The sequence below is a fragment of the Trichogramma pretiosum genome, unplaced genomic scaffold (assembly GCF_000599845.2).
Source record: "Trichogramma pretiosum strain Unisexual culture from Peru unplaced genomic scaffold, Tpre_2.0 scaffold20, whole genome shotgun sequence".
Classification (NCBI taxonomy): domain Eukaryota; kingdom Metazoa; phylum Arthropoda; class Insecta; order Hymenoptera; family Trichogrammatidae; genus Trichogramma; species Trichogramma pretiosum.
Window position 1 is genome coordinate 579,539 of NW_019641696.1, and position 24,983 is coordinate 604,521.

At 41.9% G+C, this 24,983-nt stretch overlaps 1 protein-coding gene across 1 annotated transcript; it reads right to left on the reverse strand.

Moving 5' to 3' along the window:
- Positions 1 to 3,161: 3,161 nt before the first annotated feature.
- LOC106657106 (leucine-rich repeats and immunoglobulin-like domains protein 3) lies at positions 3,162 to 24,649 on the reverse strand. The gene is made up of 11 exons (XM_014378416.2): positions 23,529 to 24,649; positions 8,276 to 8,347; positions 8,054 to 8,194; positions 7,597 to 7,731; positions 7,340 to 7,480; positions 6,835 to 7,266; positions 6,045 to 6,763; positions 5,684 to 5,965; positions 5,090 to 5,368; positions 4,578 to 4,874; positions 3,162 to 4,496 (listed from the first exon to the last, which is right to left on the reverse strand). Exons 1-11 carry the CDS (start codon positions 23,735 to 23,737, stop codon positions 4,291 to 4,293), a joined length of 2,913 nt encoding a protein of 970 aa, XP_014233902.1. The 5' UTR covers positions 23,738 to 24,649; the 3' UTR covers positions 3,162 to 4,290.
- Between the last annotated feature and the right edge of the window lie 334 nt (positions 24,650 to 24,983).

Consider the following 24,983-nt stretch of genomic DNA (forward strand, 5'->3'; position numbering starts at 1 on the left):
TTTTTGGAAATTTCAAAAGCAGTAGAACTCCGATGTGTAAATAAATGCTTCGCATTAATGTTTATTACCATATTAAAATTAAGCAAAAAATAAGTTGCACTGTTCAAAGAGTTGAAAAGACTAATTTTAATCGTGATCCAGATTTTTATAATTAAATTTCTTTCTGCGACAATTGAACAAACTGAGCATTATAATTGCCTGGACTGCAAATCCACTAAAGTGTACTATAAACGCGACATTACTGATGAAACGGAGAATACTTTGTATGTAATGTAAATAAAAAGAAAAAAAGTAATGAATGTCTTTTTGATGTACGCGTATACTCATTTGTGTGTATGCATTTGCTCTGCGCATTACTTATGAAATAACGATTGGCAGTATTCCCAAAAAAACCTAAGTTAATTGTGTAAGACGAAATAGTTTTTTCTGATCAAGAATTTCCCGGTGTCAAAGGTGGACGAACTTTTTCGACGGATATGATGAACAATGCTAGTTTTGATCTCAAGTGATTGAACTTTTGAAACATTCCTAATGCTTTTACAAGGTTTCTCTTTCAAAGCATTTTACCAATAAAATTTTTCCTCGCCTATTGATCAATATCAAAGAATAAAAGTTTAGATAGCTTGACATATAATATCGTTGAAACATTCACTTTGCTATTTCATTCAGTTTGAAAGTACCATCAAATATACGATAAGTGTGCTTTTTTCAAACAAACACCATCAACTGATTAGTTGTAATACAATATCGAACTGATAAATTCTTCTAGTTTCTTTCGCAATTTGATTTGTCAGCCGAATAATTGCCATTCGATATAGGTAAATTTAATCAAAGCGCAATTTCACTGCCATGTGAGATTTTTGTAACTAATGGCTCCGTTTATTCTTCAAATTCACATTTTAACGCATAAACATTTACATTGAAATAGTTTAGCACGAAAAAAAGTATCTAGAGGAAATAATCTTTTATAACACTATTTAAGACATTTAAAGGCAACATATTTTTACTACGAGATACAGTGCAGTTTTAGAATGAAAAAAAAACTTGTAGTTTTATTTTCGGACGATTGAAAGAAAAAAGTTATCCAATCCGTAGTCGTAGCAATTGCATTCACGTTTTAAAAGTGATATAAATTAAGAGCAGCATTTACGGGCTTGAGGAAATAATAGTTCAATGTAAATAGACTATAATTTTTTTATTCTCAAAAAACTCATAAAAACGATAGCGAATGAGAGGGTAATATTTAAAAGGGATAAAGTGTGACGGGACTCGAAACGAGATGGATTGACGCTATCGTGCAGTAATGTATACATATTATGAAAAAAAAGCTCCTCGAACAGTGATGATAAAAATAATGTAAGCAGCCACCGATGGACACAACAAAAAAATGTACGAGACATTATTTTTACAAAATCTAATCGAGAATGGTATGGAATCCTCCAAACCAGGCAATAAAGAAAGGGCAAAAATGATTCTCAAGCTATATGGTTGTACATTGAATTGCGCTATGAACACTAACTCTATCAATTGTATATATTGTCTGAAATGTGAAAAGAGTGAGGTGGGAACTTACGGAAGAACTAAGAAAAGATTTAAAAAATTATATTTTTTCTATCGACTCAGCATAAAAGAAAAAAAACGTCATGAATTATTAGTACCAATGTAATATATTGTATTAATTAAATGCTCAACCATACCAATAGAAGGTTGTTTAGGAAAAATTGTTCTTAATTCCCGTTTAAATTTTAGTCTATACGTTGTGAAATTCTTTAACGATAAGTTATCACGCACGAACTGATGATTTATCGGGTTAAACGTATGATTTTGCATTCGCAAATGATTACATTAATGAAAAAAAAAATAGTTCTTTATGTAACAAGTGCCCAAAAGGCGTTTTTGGGCACGAGGCATAGCCGGCACTCGTGTTTTTTCCCGCACACTGTGCGCAAAAAGCTGGACACGTGTTGCATACAAAATTTTATGCAATAGTAGACGAAAAATTCGTTCATGTAAATCTAAAGGCGTTTTACCGCACTCCCGTGTTCAAAATGGAGCATTTTACCGCACACAAGTGTCCAAAAACGCTTTTTGCGGACTACAAAATGTGCGAAAAAGACATTTTTCGTCATACTATTGCATAAAAACTATTACGATTATAATTTTCTATCGATACATACTAGCAATTAAAATAATGACGCATACTGACCAATTGCCTCTGAGTACCGACGAACTTTTTTTCCCGACTATGTAAGGAAGAAAAAAGCTTTCAAACGCGTGTGGGCATGTGTTGAAAAAAAAATGAATGGAAAATAATTGTAAACATCATTCTTGTGTTACTTTAATGTGAGTATAACATTGTAAAGAATTTAAATAAAGCATACATTTTTCATTAAACATGCATCAATTGTTTTTACTTTTTAAAATTATTATGAATGTCTTTTAGGTTGGTAGGAAACGGGTAAAAGAAAAAAATCCACCATTACTGTTTTCGATTTAGTTATTTGTATTTGTACACAAATATTTATTCGTTATTATAGCAAGATTGTAAATACTGAATCGAACAGAAACACAAGTTATATCTTGACTTTCTGAAAATTAATTACCAGGTTTCGACATAGATATAAGAGTATACGTACAAATCAACCGAAGAAAAGATACATATTAGGACTCAATGATATCTTTGACAAAACGACGTTACTTATTATATGCCAAGCATTCGACTTGAATCGTATAGTAACGTTTCTAATAATTGTAAAAATTCGGCTTTACGTATAATAACTTTCATATAGGGTGTTTATACATACACATCACATTTAATCAGTTTACATGTCGTATAAGATCAAATTTTTTAGTTTACATTTATGTAATATTATTGTCATACATATTTTTTTATAAATATTGTTACGTTGGCTAAGACACATTTTTCTAGGCAAAGAAAATACTCCTTTCTCTTTTTCATGTACATCAATTAAATTGGTTGAGAATAAAATTTTAACCAATTCGCTATTAAAAACAATTTTTTTTACAAAATTTGAAAAATAAATTTCAGTCTACTTCTTTTGTGAAAGTCACAGGCATTTGAAAGTATTTTAATGTTCACAATGTAAGGCAATTTATTAAAATGTTACGTTTTAGTAAACATATAGAAAATATTTCATTTTACTTTCATAGTACTTTTTTTTAATTAATAAGGCATATAAAACTTTTTTTTAAAGTATGTGGCACTTGAAAAAAACACTTATAAAACATTTAGTAGATGCAAATTTTAAGGCAAAACTTTTTGGCATCAATAAATAGTTAACACTTTCAGCATATTTATATGCAAGCATAAGTTATTTTTTTATCGTTATTTATGTGTTCTAGAGTGCGTGAACCTTCATTAAAAATTTGAAAATATTCAAATTTATCACACATTTTATCCAATTTAAAGTACGAACTATTGTCTAATACTTTGTTAGCTAAGTAAAAAAAATATTTACAATCGAGTTAACAATTAAGTATATAAAACTTTTTAACTTAATTTTTACAAATTCAATACTAATGATAAGACTCAACAATAATTCTAATATTTATGATGATTATTCGTAACTCAAAACCGATAAAAATCGATAAAGAATAACAAAAAATGAGCTCGCAATGTATAATACTCGTAGAATCGTATTTAAAATGAAATGACACGATGAAAAATATTAACCTCTCTAGTAATTACTTTGCAAAAGATTAATGACATTTACCTTTTCAGTACAAATGCACTTGAAATATTATGCCAAAATAATGTTCCAAGTATTTCGTTAAACAAATGAAACAATTTTTCAAAAGGTTAAATTTGAAATATGTCATGGTGCGTCGAATCAATGCATGGTTTATGTAGTTAAAAAATACGTCTAATATTCCTAACGAATAGACTCTTACTTACTTCAACATAAACGGACATCAAAAAAATGTCGATTTGTTTGTCGTACGTTTGCGACACACACACCCGAGTGCGAGAGTTTTTGCATTAATATATCATGCACAAGGATCCTCTCACTTTTGTATTTCTATATAATGACGTGTATCCGATACGTCACATCTTCTATGGCAATCGAGCAAAAAAGTACATTGCTCAATCCTGACTATTTACAATATTACATACACATTTTTGTCTTTTTAACGAGATGACGTATTATATATTATAATTAAAACGAGCGCGCACGAGAATAAAATTATTAAAGACTTTTAATCGCAGAGTATGCGTTACTCTCCAAGCCTGACATCTCACCGGGCTTAGAAGAAGCTGAGACACACATTTTAAGGAAATACTTGTTTGGTGAGTGAGGTGCTAGCAGCGTCGTGCTCTTCCTCATAGGATTCTTCTACCTCCGGTAGAACCTCGATCTCGTGCACCTCGCTGTAGCGGTGTGATCGCTCGTGATTCGTATAGGGCAGAAGAGGATCGTCACCCTCGACGTCGTTCGCATCTTCCTCGTTGTTGACGGTGCATCGCGCTGTTCCGTCTATTTTTAATAACAAGATGAATTGAGTTAAAAAAGTTCTAACTGACAAAAATGAACGAGGAATCAAAGCTATGAACTCACCAGGTAGGCAGATTTGTAGCTGATCGTTGCTGGGATTGGTACTGTCGCCGGTACCGCTGTCCTTGCTATGCTGCGAGCTCGTGTCCAGGTAGAGGTGAGTCTCGTGCTCGGTCTGGGCCGTACCACCGATGGCACCTCCCGCCTGTCCGCCAGAACTCTGCGCATCTTTGTTTATGCTTTTTTTTCGCGACTGATAGATGATGGCGACCCAAATGAGCGAAGTGCCCACGGCGCAACAAACCACGGCGATAATGATGATACCCAATACATGCTCCTCCGAAATGGACGATGGCGAAGCTGCAAACATATTTTCAGTCAAATCAACGAGTTACATATGTACTAAACGTGTAAAAGTACGCAAGGACAAATGAGCGTTAACGCGCGCGTCTATTGCAAAACGACGTAATTAAAACGTCAATACGTAATCGAAATGAAGATAGACGCGACTGATAAACGAGCATAAATAGGTGCGAGGGAATGAATAGTCAAGTGCATATGTATACAACACATACCTGCCGCGATGATCGTGAGCACCGAGGTATCCGTGACAGTGCCGAGCGAGTTGCTCATTTCGCACTCGTAATTGCCAGCGTCGCTCGGCACCGCGTTGACTATGATTAAGAGCTGATTATCCGCGGTGAAGAAGTGCCTCTCGATCGCCTGCAGCGGCAGGCCGTTTTTGCGCCAAGACAATTGCGGTCGAGGCGAGCCACTGGCCATGCATTCCAGGACTATGGAACCGCCCGCGATGACTTCCTTGTTCTCCATTGGTTTGACGAACGACGGTGTCTCTGTTGTTGGGAAAATTTACATAGAAATGGTTAGTGAACGCCGCGTGATAATCCACATATACATATAGCACAATCGTTGCGATGAATGATGTGCGTTACGTCGTCGTCGTCGTCGTCGTCGCGGAGATGAGAGAATGCATAAAATTTGCAATGCGCGCGTTGCACAATGCGCACTACTCACGTGCGACAGAGCGAGACTTATCGTCGTCGGTCGGCTATCATCGACGCAGCGCGTATAAATCGTATATTTCTCGCAACAATGAGCAATTACAATGTTAGCGAGTATAAGTAAAATTATAATGGTCGATGACGCACCTAGAATGGTGAGAGTGGCGTTGGCCGTGATGTTGCCGGCGAGGTTCTGCGCCATGCAGGAGTAGACGCCCGAGTCGGCCGCCTTCACGTCTACGATAAAGAGCTTGTCGTCCATGGGCATCTTGTTCATTCGTCTCTCCCTGGCGGCCGGGAAATCGTTGCCGCCGTCCTTCTGCCAGGATATCTGCGGCATGGGCAGACCCTCGGCCGAGCACTCTAGTCGGGCGATGTTGCCGGCCGACACCCTGATGTCCACGGGCATCTTGGTGAACGACGGGAATACTGCAAGGTAAGAACGAGTCGCGAATTAGATCTGATCCAGATTAAAGTCGAGTCATTCCATACAAACCCCATGACTTACCGAGTACGGATATTCTAGTTTTGCCGGAGTACGAGCTGCCGTAACTATTGGAAACGACGCACTGATACTTGCCACCGTGGGCATTGGTGATGTTGGTCAGACGCAGCTCCGACGTCGCGGCGCTCACCCCGTCCACGTAGATCTGCTCGCTGTCGGTCTGCAGGGTGCGATCCAGGATCTCCGTGTTGTCGTGCTTCCACGAGAAGGTGAGCGGCGCATTGGCCGTGCTCGTGGCTTTGCACCTCAGCGTTATGTTGTCGCCCTTGTTGATGCTCAGATGACTGGCGGGCTCCTCGACGATTCGCGGCTTCGGGAACTGGTCGCAGGTGAAGTTGGCGTGATGCAGCTGACTGAGCGACTTGCCTCGCAGCCACTGGGGATAGCCGCAGTGCGCCTTGGTCTCGCTCAGGGTGGTCTGGTCGCGTTTGCGAAGCCACACGCTGAGCCACTGCAGACCGCAGTCGCAGAACAGGGCGCTGGTGTTCATCTTCAGCGAGCCGAGGGTCGAGGACATGCCCGCGAAGGCGTTCTCCTGGATGCTGGTGATGTTGTTGCCGGTCAGATCGAGCTCGGTGACTTGAGCGAGGCCGGCGAACGCGTTCACGTGGATCGACTTGATCTGGTTGTGGGCGATGCCGAGCTTTTGAAGCTGAGTCAGCGGCAGGAATATTCCGATGGCGTCCTCGACGACGAACGATATCTTGTTCGAGTTCAATTCGCTGTGAAGTAGAAACACAATGAGACATTGTAAGTATATAAGGAGGTCGATGCAAAAAATCGATACGCTTACAGTTCTTGGAGATTGTAGAGATCCTTGAAGGCACCCTCGGCTATGTAAGACACCCCGTTGTGATCCAACGACAGTTTTCTCAGCTTGTAAAGCATCGCGAAGGAGTGACGCTCGACGCGGGTCAGCTCGTTGTGCGACAGATCCAGCTCGGTGAGCTCCTTGCACATCTCCCAGGCCTGGAGCTCGATCTGGCTGATCCTGTTGTGCGACAGGGTGAGCGATTGCAGCTGGTTGAGGCCGAACAGCGCGCCCTTGGGCACGATCTTCAGTACGTTGAAGTCGAGGGCGAGCTCGGTGAGATTGTTCAGGGGCCAGAAGGCGCCGTCGTTGAGGGTCTCGATGCGATTGCGCTTGAGGCGGAGCTTTTCCAGGCCCTTGAGCTCCTTGAAGGTGAGGCCCTCGATCGCGCGGATCTCGTTGCGATTCACTTCGCTGTTGTTTAAAAAGAGAATTATTGGTCAGATGCTGAGTCCATTGACGGATATTTTGAAAGCACGATACGTACAGAATTCGCAGCTTATCCAGCTTCTTCAAGTAATCCTTCAGCACCGTCAGATGATTCTTGTTCAATCTGAGCTCTTGCAGAGAGCTCAGTTCCTCGAAGCTTCCGTCTTCGATCGTGCTGATCTGATTGGAGTTGAGATTTCTATGAAAACAAAAATAAGCAGTCGATATAAAATAACGAGACTCCTTGTTAAGGCAGCAAAAAAAAAAAAATCACGCATCACGCGCGAATTATAATCATATTATGCATGTACTCACAGTATTTTGAGCTTCCGCGCGATGAACGATCCTTTGTGCAGCGAGGTCAGCTTGTTGCCGCTCAGATCGAGACTCTGAAGCTCCGGATAATGGATCAAGGAGCTTTTGCTGACGCTGTCGATTGCGTTGTGCGATCTAAAGAAGAAATTACGTAAAAAAAAAAATGAAGCGAATTTAGCAGAAAATAGAATCGCATCGAGGAGCGAAGAAGAAGAAGAAGAAAAAATTAGTAGTAGTAGTCATTAGAAAAGCGATAAATCTTCGTGCGCGCGTCGCGAAGACCCGAAGTGCGAAATCGGAATAATTACTGCGCGCGCGCGCGTCTGATTGCTTAGAGATTTTTTTCTTTAATGGATATTTGATTTGTGTTTATTATCTGTTTCTTCGCGCAGCTTGGAGCGTAAATCTGCGAGCTTAATTGCGGGTCGTATATTAAAATAAAAATATAAATACTCACAGGAACAGATGGGTGAGATAGAACAGCGAGAGCTCGGGTACTTTGGTCAAGCGATTCTTATTGATCTTCAGCCACTTGAGCTGGGCATCCTCGGACAAGGTGAGCGTGAAATTGTCACCGAGCACGTTGGAATTGACGTCGCTGCGCACATAAACGTCGTCGCATCAATAAATTAATTCTTCCTTAATAAATTTCACGTACAGTAATTGAATATCGACTTACAGTTCCTCGAGTTTCGGCAGATTTCTCAGCGCGCTGAAGTCCAGATTGGCGAAATTGTTGCCCTTGAGTACTCTGCGCAACGGACAAAATAAAAAAAAAACCATCGTATGAGTAATTTGCGAGTACAAAGATATAAAATTATTAAAAGCCACACACACACGACTCGTTGAGACGTTATAATATTAACTCTCGAATGGATACGATCATCGAAAACGACATGTTTATACTCGACGATGTAGAAACAAACGTCGGCGGCTCTCTCGGCGTATCATTGATAAAATATATGCATACATAACGTACAACAACGACGCGCTAATGTATCGGCGGGGTCTATTAGTAGTAGTTGTCTCATTTTTTTTTTTGCTTCTTTGCTTTTTGCTTTTTGAAGAGGCGTCAAATCGAAGCAGCAAGAGAACAGAGAAGATCGTTATCCGAACGCATAAGTCGGATGTGATATTATATACACACATATACAAGTAGTAGTGTGTCTCAGACGGACCATATATAGCCGAGAGAAAAACCAGTTTCTGCAGCACACACGCGCATGTACTACTATATATATATATATATATGACTTCAAGAGATCAGCGTTGTAAAAGGAAGTAGTGTAGTGCGTACGTCGCGTTGCAGCAGCAGCAGCGCAAAACGAAGAAGATAAAAAACAACAACAACAAAAAAAAAGGGAAGAAGAAGAAGAGCCGACATAAAACACAGAAGCAGAGCACAGAGTACCGAAAAAGTGTCCGATATCTTCTCTCTCTCGCGTTCTAAGACGTCCCCTTTCGTACAGAGAGAGAGAGAGAGAGATGCTGCTGATGCTGCTGCTACCATTGAGCGCGCAAAAACCGTGTAAAAAAATAAGGAAAAAAAAAATCCACGCGGAGCAAAGAGGCAGAGAAAAAGGAGGGAGGGAGAAAAGAGAGTAAGAGGGGAATTACAATGTACAGTTTATGAACGAGTCAAGGTTGCAGCAGCAGCAGCAGCAGCATGAGCGCAAAAGTCGTGTGGTGCGTGCGTGCACGAGTACCCGCGCGCGCGCGCGTGCGGTGGCCTTTATAATCCAACCAGGCATACGTATTCAAGCGTCCCATATAGATAGGTATATGTCCAAATTGAGCTTGAACAGATCACTACCTATGTATATATGTGTGTGTGTGTGTATCGACTTGTGCCGCACTGCACGCCGACTGCACGAACATCCGATAGAGCCGAACGTGTGCGCACCACCACCGGACGATGTATATACAGCCGCGCGTGGGAAAGCCGCGGATAATCTCTTCGATGAAGCACAATTTTCGCATTGCAGCGTAAGAGAGAAAGAGAGCCCCCCGAGCGCGTTTACTATCCTGTGTACAAGGATTGAGGATGTGCACGCAAGGGAAAGAGAGAGAGAAGAGAGAATTTTTTCGTCGAGTGCAATCGCGGATATCGTTGCTCGTTCGAACAGTGGCAAAATTACTTTGTACTTCGTTTCCATCGTGTAGAATTTAAGCTTTTACTCTCGTCTACGCGGGAATGACTAATGTGTTTAATCTCACTCGAGATGTAGTCACGCGGGTGCGCAGGGGATGCAGCGATGATTCAACCTGACGCGGGGGTGGAGAATGACTTGCTCGAGCTTCATTGTATATATTTACCGGGGGGGGGGTTAAAAAGAGCGTGACGTCAACCCCGTGCGCACAGCTTCACGCACAAGTATAATAACAATGATTATCAACCGCAACTATGACTCGAGCTATATACGTATTTATAATAAGTTGAGACTTGACACGACTCCGAGAGCCGCCGCGCGCGCGGATTTACAAGTAAATTGACAAAACGATCGATATAAATATAATAATAAAGTGGTATACGCGAGAGGATAAGCATATTTTTACCGTGACGAAGCTGCTCGCCATTGTCTTCTCTTATGTTTAAGCCGGCTTATATACGGATTTATCACACGGAACGTGTTCTAATCGCTCTCTTTCGATATATGCGCGATCGTCCTGGGCGCGTTCGATAATAATATAAAAAAATAATAATCGTAACGGCACGTCGAATTTTAACGGAAATCCATTTCGCGAATCCAGAGAAGCGCTGTCGATCAAAAGCGTTATGCAGAGTCAACTCTGGCGTTTTTAATCTTCGGTATAGTGGTGGTACCACGAGGTCACGCGTATTATTATTAAAAAAAATAATAAAATAAAATGAAAAAGAAGAGTGGTAAATTTCACATGACGTCGCCGTGAGATGTGTTTGAAATTATGAGATTGAACGAAGAAGGGAGAGAGAAAAAAACGATGATGAGCTGCTCTTTTCGTTAATTGATTCGCACGCGTCAAGCAGTTTCGTCATTTCATTAATATATATATAGGATGGATGCGCTTCTCATCGGCGTTAATTTTGGTCGAAAATCGACGGATTAATGTTTCTTCCGTATGTTGTAATAATGTCTCAGCGCACGCGGGCGTATACGTGTGCGCGAGTCGTCCATCCTCTTTTCAATGAGAGACGTCACCCGACGACGACGACGGATTGCTCAACTTATTCCGTGCAAGTCCAATTAAGATGCTGAATAATAGTGCAGCACGCGACCCATTTGTGCAGGATCGCGATCGAACTCACTCTTGGATTCGAAAGCGACACCTGTTGACGCGCCTGGTAAATTGTTTTTCTTTTCTCGCTCGTAATTCACCGTGCGTGGTGATTACGAGCTCGAGACGTCGCGTCGCGTAAGATTTTACCAAAAAAAAATCTCGCGCGTCGAACTATACGTGTATCGGAGACTCGGCAGCGGCCAGATGAGCTGTCATCGGATCCATAAATTTTTCACGCCCGCGCGTGGCATCATCATCATCATCATCATCGAGTAGCGATGTTTTAAGTTTCCAAAAAGTAACTTTTTCACAGCGTAATATATATTTTAAATTAAATAATTGTAGCCTGAACGAGCGTGACGTTGTATATTGTGTTACGCTTTGCTCTCGTTTATTAAAACATCGACACTTAACTTAACTCTCGGATTTGATTTTGAAAAAAAAAATAATAATAATAATAATAAAAAATAATAAAAATTCCGAGGGATATTTCGCGCTTGGCTATTTTCGTCGCTGCTGCTGTGATCGTCTATACATATGTAATGGTTACATATAGCTCTCTGCTTTGCTCTGGCGCGTGCTTTGCTGCGATAATTCCATTACCGATGTGTTTAGAAAAAATAAAAAGTAAAATAAAATAAAGGAACGACGGAATATAATAATCGTTCGTCTCTGACTCATACAGTTATATACGCGTGAGAGATGCATAATTTTTCATGTGTCGTTCGCGTCGTTTTCTCGTTTCATACGATTATTATTATTGTATAGCTGCGCGGATTACGCGTTTTTGACACGAAGATTTATAAAACTCTTGCTCGGCGCGCGGCTTAAAGCTCTTTTCTCTCTCATTTCTTTTCATCGTCCGGCGAAAAATGCATAATATAATATCGTAGCCTCTCGAGGCTCGGGACACAACGCACGATTTCGATCATTTGGCATGGTCGCGCGACAGACGGTAGTAGCTATATGATAATAATAATAATCATAATAATGAGTCGTACACAGCTTAGGAGCGTCCAGCCGTGCAACAGCCTCGAAATAGTTTCTCGCTCTCTAGGCTCGGTGCAGCAGTTGTGTCTCTCGGGTGTATATGGAGAAACGAAAAAAAAACAAAAAAAAAAGGAACGACAACGACGAATTTACAGTGCCGCGGCCAGACACGCGGGCGCAGGCAAGCGGGCTTATTCTGGAAGAACTTAAACTGCCTGTTATATACATATACACATAAGTATATAAAGCGCGCAATACACGTACGATAATCTCGCGTGTGTCGCGCGCAAATACGCAGACGTCTGCGCGTCTCAAAAATACTAGATTATATAGGAGAGCTTTGCAGTCGGAGCGCAAAAGAACCAAGAGCTTGTAATACTGCTGCTATATACGCACTCATACAGTTCACTATTAAGAGACTGCATTTAAAAATAAATACACACGCGGTCGCATTGTGCGCGCGTCTAATTCGTCGTCGTCTATCTTTTTTGGTTTTCTCGGTACGGGGAGAGGTGAATCCAATTTACCGGCGAATATTCTCGCTTTTATAGCTGTATATAATTAATTTTTTTCCACCTCTCCTCGAGCGCGCGATGCAAGCTCGCTCCGCCGCTGCACGGCGCGTTATTATAGAAACACGTGTTTCCGAGCGATCGTCGTCATCGTCGTCGTCTATATATATAATACCTATCTGTACTGAAGCACCAACGAATTCGTTTAGGATGTTAACACGACGAGCTCTGCCTCTCTCGCCGTTATACGAGCAGAGCATCGATTTAATGCATAGGCGAGGCGCTAAAGTGCACTCGGCGATTAATAATCGTGCCTCTGCCCGGCCCGGCACACCGCTAAATCAGCTGCCGTTGCCGCTGCAGCTGAGCATGCATTACGTCGCGCGAGCGCAGCTCGTAAAATAACTCGATATTTCAATTCGAAGCGGCCGGAGCGACGACGTAGTTATGTATAACGCTTCGCACCTTTTCGAGATCGAAATGTGTAATATATATATATATATTGAGACTCAAGCGGTTTACACGATGGAATTTATATTAATCGCACCTGTTTTTCTTCTGCGTGCTCGCGCACGTCTCCTCGTCTCATTATATTAAAGCTGAGAAAAAAAAGAGAGACCCATTGTCCAAACGTCAAAGTCCTACGTAGCAGCGCTATGACGAGCGAGGGCAAGTGTTAAATCAAAAACATTTCTTCTGAATAGACTCGCTCGTGCGAACGACTACTACCGCGGGTGAAATAATAATTCGGCGGGTCCCAAGAAAGCGACGCGTGAGTGTAGTGTGAAAAAAGCATCTCGCTCGCGCCTTTTCAGCGCGACACACGAGAAAAATCATAAGTATATCATTGTTATTCTCTCGCTCGCTCTTTCTTTCACGCGCGCCTTCGAAGATTAATAACCATTTTGCTTCGCTAAATGCTCGTTGAGCCCATATATCGAGAGATGAACAGAAAATCAAGGAATGATTTAACGCTTATAATATACATTTTTACGATTTAAAAATTCACGAAACGTGCGAGCGAGATTGTATTATATTCAAAACATAATACACAGAGCCGAGCCGAGCGAGTGATTGAAGGCTGCGGGCTCTCGTGTGTGTGTGTGTGTGTGTGTGTGTGTGTGTGTGTGTGTGTAGGCGCAAGAAAAAGGGTATTTGTGGGCCGCCGAAAGAGAAGAATAAATTCACGACGAGTGCAAAAGAGATGCCATCGCACAAAGGAGCGAATACATTTATATATAGTATATACAACAAAAATTGGCGCGCGGTATATATCCTACCTACATAACGTGGATTAGCCTCGGATGCGGCGATCCTCGTGTGCATATAATATATAAACGACGACGACGACGACACACACGCATATATAGCCGCGCGCGCGAAGCGCAACATAATACGGCGAATCACACTTTTTTTATACGAGCCCGAATATATAAAACGAAAGCAACGACGACGACGACGACGACGACGACAAAAAAGTAGCAGAAAGAGAGAGAGAGCGAGAGCAAGTGAGAGAGAGAGAGAGACGAGTTGTTGTTAAATATGAGGCAAGCGAGGAAGAGAGAGAAGGAGACGGAGATGGAGTAAAAAAGGACGAAGAAAAAAAACAACAACGAGGAGGAAAGGAACATTTGGCAGAGAGGTGCGAAGTGCCTCGTTCGCTCTCTCTCTCTCTCTCTCTCACGCGGATTTTTTTTTTTTCGTTGGCTTTTTTGTATACTTCGGACATGGTTGGAAGTCTTCGTGGAATCGGGTATATATAAGCTGCAGCGACTCAATGTTGATTCCGCGGGTAGCTGTATAGCGTAACTCACGTGTGCATCGTCGTCATATGTGCAGCATGCAAGAGACATGCACACGCATACGTATATATAGGAGGTATCAGCAGGGTATTTCGTTACCATCTGATATATAGGTGTATAACTGCGTGCGGACACCACCATCGTGTGCGCGAGGAGGATTATTTTCAAGATTCCCTTCTTTTTGCTGTTTTTTATTTCTCGCTCAACTTTTTTTTTATAAGGAAAATTGTGATGATTAATTATTTCAACGAATGTTTTTTCACCTGGCTGCGTGAGTTTGGACACATTGCGTATTGTACCGTGAAGAAAGATTCAAAGCAGAGCACACAATTCGGAGCACTTGTTTTCTTAAGGCTCCTCTATACAGAGGGACAAATACCGACATACCGATATTATTTTGTACCCATTTTTTTTATTCTCTAGACAACCGTTGAACTTGAAACTTCGTGGGAGTGATTATGAAACTTATAAAAATGTGCCTCTGGAGCCAGTTTTCAATAAAATGTTTAATAAAATCATTTTAACTAATTGTTTGAGAATACGTTTCTTTTGAGGTTATAAAAGGAGGATAATAGAAAATCAAGTTTGTTTGAAAGTACCGGTCATTTAATTGAAAACTGACTCCAGAGGCACATTTTTATAAGTTTCATAATCACTCCCACGAAGTTTCAAGTTTAATAGTTGACCAGAGAATAAAAAAAATGGATACAAAATGATTACGTACTTGTTATCGACTGAGTGTGTATAGAGAGCCCTTAAAGCATTTTATATATCGTATTGTAGCGTCCATGCCATACACGATGATGGAATTTTTATTCGTTCGCGCGCGGATCCATTGTAATATAGAAAATGTGTCGCCGAATTTCACGTGAGTATCTCGCTCTCGATACTTTCGAGGGGTCGCCCCCGCAAGAAGTGAGAAAAATATAGAATATTCCGGTGATTTTTCTATTATTATTTCGATGACGACGACGATGATGATCGTATAACCTGCGCCTTCGAGAGAGAGAGAGAGAGAGCGAAGGCATTATCGTACATTATATTCCAAGCGCGATTGAAAAAAGGAGACGAGAGAGAAAAAAAGAAGAAGCAAAAGCGTCCGTCTCGCAGAAGTGCAATTGAGGAGAGCCCCGGTACACTCTATACAGTACGCGCGAGTATTTCTTTTGATTGCTTCGCGCGCTTCGCATTCGATGTGTGTGCATGCAACCAACAACGCTTATGTATCGAATTCGTATACTCTCACTCCACCGCGAAGGGGAGAAGAAAATAAATGGGTCCGTATATTTCTTTCTTGGGTCCGAACACAGCGGAGCACTACACCAACGTCGTCCTCGGTATTATACATATATATACAGTGCTGGTGGTGGTGGGAGAGGAGAGAGAAAGAAAGAGAGAAAGAAACCGAACGACCGTATAGGAATATATATAAGGCTTTGTGCGAGAGCTGCTGCTGCTGCTGCTGCTGCGCGCACGAGTCATCGTTTTCAAGCCCAACCTTTTTCTCTCGCCCCTATATAAGCCCGATATATAGGTATACTCTTGTATAGTAAGTATGGTGTGTGTGTGTGTGTATGTGCGCGTGTGGTTTCGTGAGGCTCGCGCGCGAGATCTTTCTCGCCTCGATTCTCGCCTCCGACGCCGCTGCTGCTTCTCTCCTCTTACTCTTCGATCTTTCCGTTCCTTTACGTTTATATACGTTCGTTCGTTCGTTTGAACCTTTTTCACGCAACAGCAGCAGCAGGAATGGACGAAGAGAGAGAATCTGCCTTTAAAAAGCCCTCTACTCTCTTCTTCTCTTTTGCACGGAGTCGTCGCGCTGCTGCTGCTCCGAACGAGAGAGACCGGTCGCGAAAAAATTGCCCACATGCAGTGCTGCCGCTGCTGTATACCTATAATCCATAGGTACAGTATGTGTGTGCGTGTGTGTGCTCTTTCTTTCGCACCTCATGTACAACAAATCACAATCACACACACACACACACACACCTGCGACGTGTCCTTTTCATCCCTCCCATAACATACGTGCACCGATGATCTCCTGCACTTGAGAAATTTCTCTCCATCTCTCGGCCACACGATCATAATAGACCATTTAATGTGCCATGATTTTTTCCAAGTAGGTATATCGTACTACGAAACTTTTATTGCTTCGCAGAGCAGTAGTCACTCGCGCCTGCTGTCACCTGCTTCTTATATATACGTGACATTTGTAACACATAAATTTTCGCCTCCTAATTGTTCTCCTTACACGTAAACCGGCCTCGCGTTTCTCGAAAGTATATACATACGCGAAATGTTATTTTTTTCTTCTTGCTTCTATACTTGGTCTTTTTAAACTTCCTCCTTTTTTTATTCTAATTCTCGGTAACCATTGGCTGAAAAACGCGACGACTATGCGACGTCGTTATTGCGCACGCTATACAGTTAGTCCTGGAGCCAAAGAGGGGTCGGATCGGCCACGTGAAGAAGATGGATGAAAACATGTTATTCTTATGTATTTTTTCCCGCTGAATCCGAATATCATAGTTAAAAGTCGCTCAGACTGCCCAAAAATTTGTTATAAACAAATATATTGCAAAATGAAGAAAATTTAAATTTTTCTAAATTTTAAACACATATTTGTGTTCTTTGAGCAATTTTAAGCAAAAAGTGTCTCTTGTAAAATTTTCGTAAAATGATTATTTACCGAGATATTGAGACTCAAAGAGGAAAAAATGCACATTTTTGGCCATTTTCAAATACCCATAACTTTTGAAATAACAACGTTAGATCGATTTTAGACCCGTCATTTGAAAGATAAAAACTTAATCTTTAAGGTGATACTAATTTCAAACATGATTTATCATACTGGACATGTTTTTTTGCACTACAAACATCGGCGTTGCCACGTTCTGATGGCAATGCACATGTCAGTAGCACGCGTAACGCGATTCCACGCTCTGACACGCCGATGTTTATAGTGCAAAAAAACATGTCCAGTATGATAAATCATGTTTGAAATTAGTATCACCTTAAAGATTAAGTTTTTATCTTTCAAATGACGGGTCTAAAATCGATCTAACGTTGTTATTTCAAAAGTTATGGGTATTTGAAAATGGCCAAAAATGTGCATTTTTTCCTCTTTGAGTCTCAATATCTCGGTAAATAATCATTTTACGAAAATTTTACAAGAGACACTTTTTGCTTAAAATTGCTCAAAGAACACAAATATGTGTTTAAAATTTAGAAAAATTTAAATTTTCTTCATTTTGCAATATATTTGTTTATAACAAATTTTTGGGCAGTCTGAGCGACTTTTAACTATGATATTCGGATTCAGAGGGAAAAAATACATAAGAATAACATATTTTCATCCATCTTCTTCACGTGGCCGATCCGACCCCTCTTTGGCTCCAGGACTAAGTCCACATTATCGTTTTTGCCGTTAAGAATTTCGAGCACAAGAGACGTTTATTCAATAAATAATAATAAAGCTCGAAAAGCCCATAAAGTAACGATCGTCTGTCGCGCCGTTGCGATAATACAGCGCGACGACGATATTATTGTGCGTGTCGCGCGCGTCACGTCGATTCGATGTTTTTTGATTAAACATACATTATTTTCACAGGTATATAATAACGTACGACTGTATACGTATGCTAATACACTCGTGCTCTCTTTAATATACGTTTTTGCTCGATGCCCTCAGCTTTGCTCTCTCTCTGTTTCTCTCTCTCGATCTTCTCTCTGCGGTGTGCCAATTTGAAAATAGTTTCCTCTCTCGCGAGCGATCGTATGTTCTCTCTCTCGTAATATTGCACGCGCGTAGTACAAGTCGTCGCGTCCGAAAATACATGTATCGATCATCCGCGAGTTATGCACGCGCGGCGTGGCTGCTGCTGCTGCTCACGCGAGAGGCGAGAACGAAACCTTATGAAAGAAAAAAAAAAGAAGCGAGAGAAAGAAGTATCGTATTACTCGCGTACCGCGTGCATATATCTATACGCGTATAATAATAAGCGGTGTGTGCCGATCACGATCGCGATGACGATGATGGTCATGGTGATGGTGGTGGTGGTGGTGGTTGTTGCGGCAGCGCGCAAGGACGAGAAAAAGTACTCACTATATATATATATATGTACTCGATCGACGCGAGGAGATGCTGATGCATATAAAAAAGGGGCACGATCCATGCGCAGCGATAATATTAACGAAAAGAGAGAAGAAGAAAAAAAAGGAAGCGAACGAAAACATTTTCACGGCCATCGCAGCGCAGCCGATCCCTATATATACTGTAGTGTATATCTCGTTCAAGAGCTAATAATATTATATGGATGAATATTATGATTGACCGCAGAGCTCGCAGCTCTCTCTCACTTGGTGCTGCATATACAGGCGTACGTATGCGAAAGGATGACGAGAACGAAGGAAGATTAAGAATAAGAGAGAGAGGGAAAAAAGAAAGAAGCAAAACCCAAGCCGCGCGCATATCGAACGTTATTAAGTCGCTCAATTGTGATTCGTGCTGGTATAATATAAATACCCTCGCAACACTCTCTCTCTCTCTCTCTTTCTCTTTTCACACGCGTGGAACGAAATATGATTGTCAATTTTTATAGAGGACTGCAGAGCTCTCCGAAGAGTCTCTCTGCGAAAACGAATTCATAATGCATGTTTGTGCTCTCTCTCTATATCTGTATATTAGGGAGGAGCAGCACAGCATACAAGTGACGTCCTCGTCGTTGTCGTCGTTGTTCTCCTCTCTCTCCTCTTTTTTTTTTTTATTCATTCGAGTTATTTATCGTGGGTACATGTGTACGCACCCTGGTCTGCCACTCTCCTCTCTCTCTCTCTCTCTCTTGGGCTCTATTGGGCTCTCTCATTGACATGATTTTCATTGTGTTATAAGGCTCGGCCAATTCTCGGACTCTCCGACGCCTTATTATATACGTATGCTGACTCTCTTCCTCTCGCTCTCTTTTCATTAAGCGGCACGAAGCACAATGTAAAATATATTATACTTGGGTTTCTCGACAAACGCTATTAACAAAAAAAAAACGCAAAGTCAAGACACCTATTAGAATTTTGCCTATGACTTTTGGAGCAGCGGCACGTTTTTGTGTCGGCGTCGTCGGTCCTCTCTCTTACATGTGTGTTGTTACTTTACGCAGCAATTTTCTCGTGAAAAATCACGTTTTTTAAAGACTGACCGACCGAAAGTCATGTCTCGACTTATTAAAAAAGAAAAAAATCAGAGAGAAATGAACTGATTATATCGGCTGACACAAAACACGTGGATAATTATTAACACAACTCTCGCGAGCTTCATTAAGATAATAAGGTACGCTCGTAAAAAAAAAAGAAGAGAGAAAAATTTAGCATATATCGTACGTATAATATCGCGCAATAAATATATAATATACGGTAGTCTCGCCTGCCGATGAGCTGCGAAAGAGATTTTCGAATTCTCGATGATATGCTAATTAAGGCTTGTAGTACGTAACACCTCGTCGTCGTCCCGCGCGCGTCTGTATATATATATAGGTATAATAAAAATTGTCTGTAATATGTGCGCGAGGCACAGAACCGCAGCCGCGGCCGACCAAACCAGCGGCCGATGTGTGCTTTTTACTTTACACACGCGTATGTAATATGTATATATCTAACGCACGACTATAGAGAAACGCGTAAACGAATTTAAAATAGATCGCCGCGGCTTTATACGTATATATATTCTACACGGCTCGTCGGTCGTTTGCTCGGGACGAGCATGTATTACACGATTTTATTGACGAGCCCGCGTGTGTGTGTGCGTGCGTGCGTGTGTTTCGGGGAGAGAAAAATCGACTTTTGATCGCAGGGGCTCGCGCGAGCGCGTGAACGCGCGTGTGACATGTGTTTGTCACTTTGCTGTCTGGTATGTATATGTGTTTATAAAAGAATCGATAAATATAAATTTGGGATATTTGCGCAACGGGTATATATACGAATTAGAGAGACGCGTAGAGTATAAGCGGGTCTACTTGTTATACTTAACGATGCTCGCTCGCGTACGCGACTGCAATAAATCCGTATTTGCGCTTAGAAAAAAAAATGATTAAAAAAAGGAAGAAGAGGAGGAGGCGAATATCATGCGGGATCGACGTCAAACGTAATCTGTCCTCGGTGCGATATTTCAAACTCATATGATGTATAACGCACTTGGAAAAATGACCGGGTCCGCACTTTGTGCCGTCGTCGTGAGAGACTCTCAAATTATTATATACGCGTTGAAGATGAGTAGCGCGAGGGACGACGGTAGCACAACAGGCTAAGCACGAGAGCTGCGCGCGAGAATTTCGTTTTTGCTTTTTTGCTTTTTTTCGCTCTTATTTTTTTTTTTATATATATATTTTTTTAATGAAAATTTATAGAGTACGAACGATATTCATCGGACGATGTCTAATAATAATACAACGGCATAGGACAATCAGAAAATATAACTCGCGCGCTCGTATCGTCATCGGCAGAAGCTCCGACGATGATTTGAGATTGTAACTTGTTTCGTGCTCTTGAGCCTTATTATTCTTTTTTTTTTGTTGTAAATCTTCCTCCTTTACTTCTTCTTCTCTTCTCTTTCTTCCTCGGCTCAAGACCAGTCAATAAAATAGCTAGAAGGCAGAAAGATATAAATGATAATACGAGAGCAAGGCCGTGACAATAGCTGCAGCGGCAGCAGCATATCTCGAGAAAGCAAAAGAGAGGAGCATCAGCAGCAACGGCCTAAGAAAGAAGAACGAAGAGAGGAATCCCTTCGGTTGGGCAGTATGTATGTGTGCTGCAAGAGAGAGAGAGAGAGAGAGAAAAGGGCCTCGGCTGTACATAAGAGGGAGAGAGAGAGAGAGAGAGTGAGAGAAAGAGAGTGAAGAAGTACAGATGGGCAATCGTGTTCATGAGGCCGAGAGCTGCTGCTGCTGCAAGCGCAAAAAAGGGGAATGAGGGAAACGTTGCAGCAAGCAAGCAACACACACACACACACACACACACACATATATATATATTCAATCCTCTCTTGCTGATGCTGCTGTGATGCAGTACAAAATACCTTATATAGTTGCCCGTGTGCGGAGCTATATGCGCGTATATGTGTTGGATGAAACAAACTGTTGCTACAGAGAAACACAGTAATGCCGCGTAAGAAAATACGCGCAAACACCTTCCTTTTCTCTCTTTCTTTCTTTCTTTTTTTTTTCGGACAGCGACGACGAGCGAACGAGCTCCAGAGACGCGTGTGTGTGTGCTGCGAGTGGGTAGTAGAATAATTCGAGCCCAGGTACACAGCAGTACTACTATACGATCCCTTTTTCGCGATTCTTCGCCAGGATTATGACTCTCTCGCTTTCTTACTCTTTTTCTCGTTTCTTTCGCACCTTTCCACGTCCTGGATGTAGCGTATATAGGATATATATAAATGCGCGAGTGTGAAGGAATTTTAACGAAAATAAACTCGGAGTTGCACACACAAATCCTCTCGAACACTATACTACACGGTGTACTGCCGTGTGTGTGTGTCACACACTTCGCGAAGTTCGTACGATTTGAACGGGAGATTTTGTCCGCGCCGAAAGACGACGACGCGTATCTTCTTCTACTTTTTTTTTGAGTGCGCAAGCAACATGTGTACGTATAAAGTTTCTTTCTCTCTCTCTTATTCTGCAAGTGCATCAACGTATATTTATATGATGCATTCGGAGTTTCCTGTAACCGGGTATACTCACACACACACATTATACATACTGTAGATTTTTCTTATCTTAGACGACGACGACGACGACGATGACGACGGCGAACGAAACCGCCAATATGATATTGTAGCAAGTGTAAAAAAGCGTGCGAACTCGCGCGATCTGCACATTTTCGATTTTTCGCAACGAGCATATAACATAGAAGAGAGCAGCGCACGTTTCCGTTCTCGCATCCCTCGTATGTATGCGTGTGTTTAAGTGTATGTACTTTTTTTTTTCAAGACAAAAATGAAGAAAAAAAAACTTGTGTATCGCTCGTTTCCTCGCGCGCTCGTCGAAGCGAAGAGTCGTACTAAACTTGTGTATGTAACTTTATTTATTCTAGAGCGACTTGCCGCTCTCGCACTGCACGGGATCATCGAGTAAAAAATCGTATACATATATATATATATATAAACGCGCCAAGTTAAGTAAATATTGTAACTAAATACGCATGTATGTGTACACACCGCGACGACGACGACTCTTTTTATTTCAACCGGGCACACAACTTGCTCGTGAGCATACATATAGGCATAAGCACACGCGAAGGCTTATAACAAAATCAGCTGTATTTTACCTTAAGAGACTATCGGCTGTCTTCTACCTTTTTCTCTCATTCATTTTACTCCATCCTATCCTCTCCGCGAGTAAAGACACAGAAAACGAGTTCTTTCTCTCTCTCTCTCTCGTTATGTGCGTGCCGCGGTTTACCGTACACACATACACACACCTATGTACGAATATATAGAGCCCCCCCGTGTAAATATATACGCACGCACATCGAAGAAGAAGAGGAACACTTGTTTCATCGTCGCCGCGCTCTCATTATACATGTGTAATGTGTATTAGAATACAAAAAGAGCTATTTACGGAAAAAAAAACCACCTTGCGCGTCGCCAAATTCATTTTTTCTTCAGTCTATTTTTGTGTCGTTTCTACGAAGAGAGCTTGAAAAAACGGCGCCAATCGTGTCGTCGGCGCGGGCGGCAGCTTATCTATGATAATGACATTATGGGTATTTGAATGGAACACTTGTTGATTTTAAAGCTACTGTGTCTGCGCGCGCGTCCACACGTGTGTTATTTATGTTACAAAATACCCAGGTGTTATCAAGATTTTTTTTTATTGATGTCTGCTCGACCGAGACTTGGGGCATCTTAGTCGAAATTTTTTATTGCGCTCCAAATAATATTTTTAAAGCATCTCAATACTTTATCATTATAATATAGATACCAACACGGCTACACACGCTGCTCTGCACTCGATGGATGAATGCAAATGCACAGAGAGAGATGAATGAAGCCTAGGCTAAAAGTATCAGCGAGATAAAGCAATAAAAAGATTCATTACAATACCCATAAGTCAAGATATTACTCCATGCGTGCTTCATATTATAGTTATCGGTATACGCAGCTAGTCCCGAGAAAGAAGACGACTCGTTCGATTGTGGAACAGAAATAATAATATCTGCGATGCGAGCCTAGAGTTGCATCGCGATCGAGGGAGAGAACAAATGTAAACATATATTACGTGCGAATTCATCCATCGAGTGCGCCGCTAATTTTTAGATCTACACGTCGAACTGCACGCAAACCGTATAATATACATGTACTTATACTCACAGTTGCACCGTCCAGGGTGGCAGGCCATCGGGCGCGCCGACCAGTAGCAGATCCTTGCACATGACGTTGTTGCCGAGGCAGGAGCACTCGAGCGGGCACTGATTGTACAAGGCACCGGCGTTGGCCAAAGTCGCTTGACAACACACCAGGAGTAGCAGCGACAGCATCCACGGGCCTGTCGCCGCCGAGCCGTCTCTTCGTCGCTTCATAACTGCACTTATTTCGTCGCGAATAATGGTACAATAATCCTAAACGTTCGTGATCCGTGATAGTATTACGCGTATAGCGATTGACGCATAAATCGTACGCGTATATTCCGTAGGCCGTCTGCTCCGTTTTTTTTTTTTTGCTCCTCCTTCACCTGCAGGCTTTTCTAAGCCCTCGCCCCATATCCAGTGTGAAAGACCGGCGAAGCATCGTCTCTTAGGTCATTTTTCATCGAAACTTTTCGTCGCGCGTGTCGCGTACACACATGCACTGATAAAAATATCCCTTGCGCTCTGCTATATACGTGTGTATATATCACAAAACGCCTACGCTCGCTCGGCTGCAGCGAAATAAAAAAAAAACTATACACCAGCAGCAGTAGCAGCAATAGTATATATAACTTGTGCGTTATATTATTCCGTGGTAGACAGCGCACGATCGGCAGCAGCACTATATATACTACTGTACGAAGATTCGTCTGTGCTATACAACACAGCTATCTCTGCAGTGGTACACAATAATAACACGACTATACGACGACGCAGGCAGGCACAGAGTTCAAAGGCACAAACGCACTTGCACTGATCGCGAATTTTTCATTTCATACGAATCAGTCGATCGTAATCTTGTGTATGGACGTTTTTTTTTTTTTGTAATAAGGCAACGACGAGAGCAGAGAGGGAGAGAATTCGCAGAGATAGTTTGAGGTTATCCGAAAGCTCGCAAAATACGTATATGTATACTCGAGAGAGAAAGAGGAAGGCGACTCCGAACACTACGAGATTGTATATGTATGTTGTATATAGATAGGCACTGCTGTGGTTGCTGCAGCGAGAGAGTGAACAACTTGCCTCTCGAGCGACGCTCGGTCGAGCACTGGCTGAACTGCAGCAGCACAACACGAGTCGGCGACGGCGACGGCGGCGGCGGCGGCACGGATATTATGTGCCGTGCGCTGTGTGGCGGCGGCACCGGACGGCTCGCACTGTTCGGAGCGCGGACAACACTCATGTACACATATAAAACACACAAACACAGAGAAAAGTCAGCAGCGCGCAAAAGACGAAGAATGAGAGAGAGAGAGAGAGAGACAGAAGGAGAGACGAAGAGGAGAAGATAAGTCCCTGCTCTTGTGTGTGTGTGTGCTGTTGCATGCATGTATTCTTTTTTATTTGTTCTTCTTTCTCTCTCTCTTTCTTGCTTCTTCTTCTTCTTCAGTCGTTTCAAATATATGTATAAGATCTCTTC

Coding starts and splice junctions, on each gene's coding strand:
- LOC106657106 (XM_014378416.2), bottom strand. CDS start 23,737: ATGAAGCGACGAAGAGACGGCTCGGCGGCGACAGGCCCGTGGATGCTG. Junction 7,732..8,053: donor TATCTCACCCATCTGTTCCT/GTGAGTATTTAT, acceptor TTTCTTCTTTAG/ATCGCACAACGCAATCGACA. Junction 7,267..7,339: donor CTGGATAAGCTGCGAATTCT/GTACGTATCGTG, acceptor TTTAAACAACAG/CGAAGTGAATCGCAACGAGA.